The sequence below is a fragment of the Schistocerca americana genome, chromosome 9, assembly GCF_021461395.2.
Source record: "Schistocerca americana isolate TAMUIC-IGC-003095 chromosome 9, iqSchAmer2.1, whole genome shotgun sequence".
NCBI lineage: Eukaryota > Metazoa > Arthropoda > Insecta > Orthoptera > Acrididae > Schistocerca > Schistocerca americana.
This window is the reverse complement of record NC_060127.1, coordinates 139,350,309-139,353,368: the sequence shown is the minus strand read 5'-3', so window position 1 is coordinate 139,353,368 and position 3,060 is coordinate 139,350,309. Positions and strand designations below refer to the sequence as shown.

Here is a 3,060-nt window from a genome sequence, read left to right as displayed (position 1 = left end):
CTACCGAATAATCTTAGATGCTGGAGGTCAGGTTTCTTCCCTAAGAAAGCTTGCTCTGGCATTAGGTTGTTCAAAGCTTTTGTCAGTACTTCCCCACAAAAATTCATAGGCAATTTCGCTTCAAATAACATACATCTTGCCTTTTCCACGATTGTTCTATTGTACCTTTCCGCCACACCATTTTGTTCTGGACTGTAGGGAACAGTGGTTTCATGTTTAACTTCGTCTTCCCTTAAAAATTTCGCCACTGTTTCATTTACATATTCTTTTCGATTATCGGTTAGCAAGATACAAAGCCTTTCGACTGAGTCTCTATGAACTTTTTAAAATTGCGTATAATGTCAGGTACTTGGTATTTGTTGCTGACAGAATACAAAATCCTTCCAGAGAAATCATCAGTCACAGTTAGTTATTCAGCTCCACCAATCGATGTGGTTTGCATTGGACCACACAAATCTGAATATACTAACTCCAAAATCCCTTTAGCTCTAGAAGTGGAGTGAGGAAAGGAAAATATAGTTTGCTTACCTTATAGGCACGTAACACACGGAGTGTCGACGGCTCCTTTATATTTGATGCCATTAGCCAAACCCTTTCGTAATTCTTCTGTCGCATCTGAGCGTAGGTGGCCTAATCTTCTGTGTCATAAATTCACATCGATAGACAAGGATGCGTATTTTGTTTCTGCACTGCGATCACTTGGTTGGTCCAGCCAATATATTCCCTTGACTAACGATACTGTAGCTATGAATTTCTTCTCTGTATCTCGAATGCGACAGCCTCTATTGTCAAAAATGACTGAGTGACCTGTTGCACTATTTTGCTCACAGAAAGTAAATTTGTACCCAGCTGAGGAACATAAAGTACATTCAGCACCTTAATATTTATTTTCTCTCTGCCTGCCACAGATTTAATATGCGTGCAACCTCTCCCTTTAACGGGTAAATTTTGGTTGTTGGCCACGACCACTTGTAAACTGGGAAATGACGCCAGGAAATTTAAATCACATGGATGGTGTGACATGTGAGCTGATGCACCAGAATCCACAAACCAGTCTTTGTGTATAGTTTTAGTTGACGGTGGCATCATGAAGAATGTCTTGTAACTGGTTTCTTTAATTACTGATTTTTCGGTTGCCTTGTTTTTACTGCGAGAATTTATCGCTATGTGTCCATATTTGTTGTAGTTGTAACATCTTGGACCTCTGCGATTGTCGTGTGAGCTGATTTGCTTGTCTTTTTTATTCGCCTGGAGAGCCACGTCATTAACATCGTGTTGCTCTCGCTTCATCCTTTACTTCCTGTAGTAACTTCTTTTGAATGGAATTTTCTGTAGTAATTTGTTTTTAATGGAATTGCCCATTATTGGCGTGTTGGAGTTCTCTGAACCCATTATCCTTGGTTTGTGCTCATTAGGCAGCCGAGCTAATGAGATGCATCCTACCCACTCGTATTTAACTTCAAAGTTAAGATCGTTCAATTTGTTGACGTTAAAATTATTCTCGACACATATTCTTCCATAGACGTTCTCCAATCGTGTTGATTTCGTTCTCAACTAGCCTATTCATCGATAAAGTCCTGAATCTTCATAACTTAGTTTTAATTCAACCCACACTTCTTTTGCAGAAGACGTGTTCTGGAGATGCACATAAATAGCAGGATCAACTGATAAGATTATTTTGGCCCTTACAGGGCATATCTTAACTTCATCTTTCATCTCGCCTGTTATACACTGCCACAGTTGTTCGTGCTGTAAATAAATTTTCATTGCAAATTGCCATGTATTGTAATTTACTCTTCCTTTCAGTTATTCAATTAATGGCAACGAATTAGCACTGACTGGACTCATGATATCGGCGTTCTGTATCTGCATCTTAATGTGACGAAAAAACGTAGTTTTTAATCACTTCAGATAAACTGCTGAGTGACTGTGACTCAGCCCATAACCTGTTGTTATTGAACTTGAAATAAACACATGGTTACAGTTTGGTAGTGAACATAAATCCTTTCATTAACATCCACTGAACGAATGTAACACAAGGGTAGACAAAACACAACCATGTTAATAGGAACGTCTATAAAAGAGTCCATAGCAACTGCAGCAAAGGTAAATATATAGCAGAGGCATCGATTCTAAATTCCAATGAGATATTTTGGACAGAAAGGTATTTAAGCAGAAAGCTGACAGATGGGAAGTTATGTCAGAGATCGAAGCTCCAAAGAAAGCTGGAAAAAAAAGCACAGAGAAAAGGAAGAGAGACCATGGAGAAAAAATTAGAGCAGTGTGGAAAAAAAGAAAAAAATCAAGCAGCTTTATGTGATTCAACAGGGTCTAATCTCACATAATAATACTATTAATAATAATGTATGTATCCTCATTGCTTTGTATTAAATCTATGATCTTATTATCATAAGCAAGTTCTTTCACAAACAAATGAGAATCATATCCTGATAAATTATGTAAATAAATTCGTACCAAACTGGGATGTTTTAAGTGTAAATTATAATTATTACATAATGGATATATATATATATATATATATATATATATATATATATATATATATATATATATCAGTTAAGTGATCATGGTAACGAACTTTTTTATTATTTCTTGTATAATGACATCTATGTAATGTACAAGTTTTCAGTACACATGACCTCATTGTTCTTCAAGTGATAATGGTCTCATTTCTTCAATTTTCTCCAGTTTCAGCATATTTTCTTCCAATTTCTTCAACCTCTTTTTTATACAGTCAATAACTTTTTTATGACAATTTAGTTCTGTGTATACAACACTATATTTATAATGTCCATTAATGTATCTGATATAATAACCAACTCAGTACATTTTGATATTTCGTTGTACATGAATTTCGTGGATTTGGTTGACAGTGGTCCATATTTTCAATATACTCTCAAAACCTTCATAAATAACAAATGGGACTTCCTATTTATATCTGTTTTTCAAAACTTACATATGACACTTTCTGTGGTAACTCAACTTTTAATGGTTTGTTACTGAGTAATTTGGTGTGTGGCAATCTAATTTCTCTTGACT

At 35.6% G+C, this 3,060-nt stretch overlaps 1 protein-coding gene across 1 annotated transcript; it reads right to left on the bottom strand.

Moving 5' to 3' along the window:
- Nucleotides 1–744: 744 nt before the first annotated feature.
- Nucleotides 745–1,290, bottom strand: LOC124550748. Its single transcript, XM_047125470.1, has one exon. The coding sequence runs from the start codon at nucleotides 1,288–1,290 to the stop codon at nucleotides 745–747; it is 546 nt and encodes a 181-aa protein (XP_046981426.1).
- Between the last annotated feature and the right edge of the window lie 1,770 nt (nucleotides 1,291–3,060).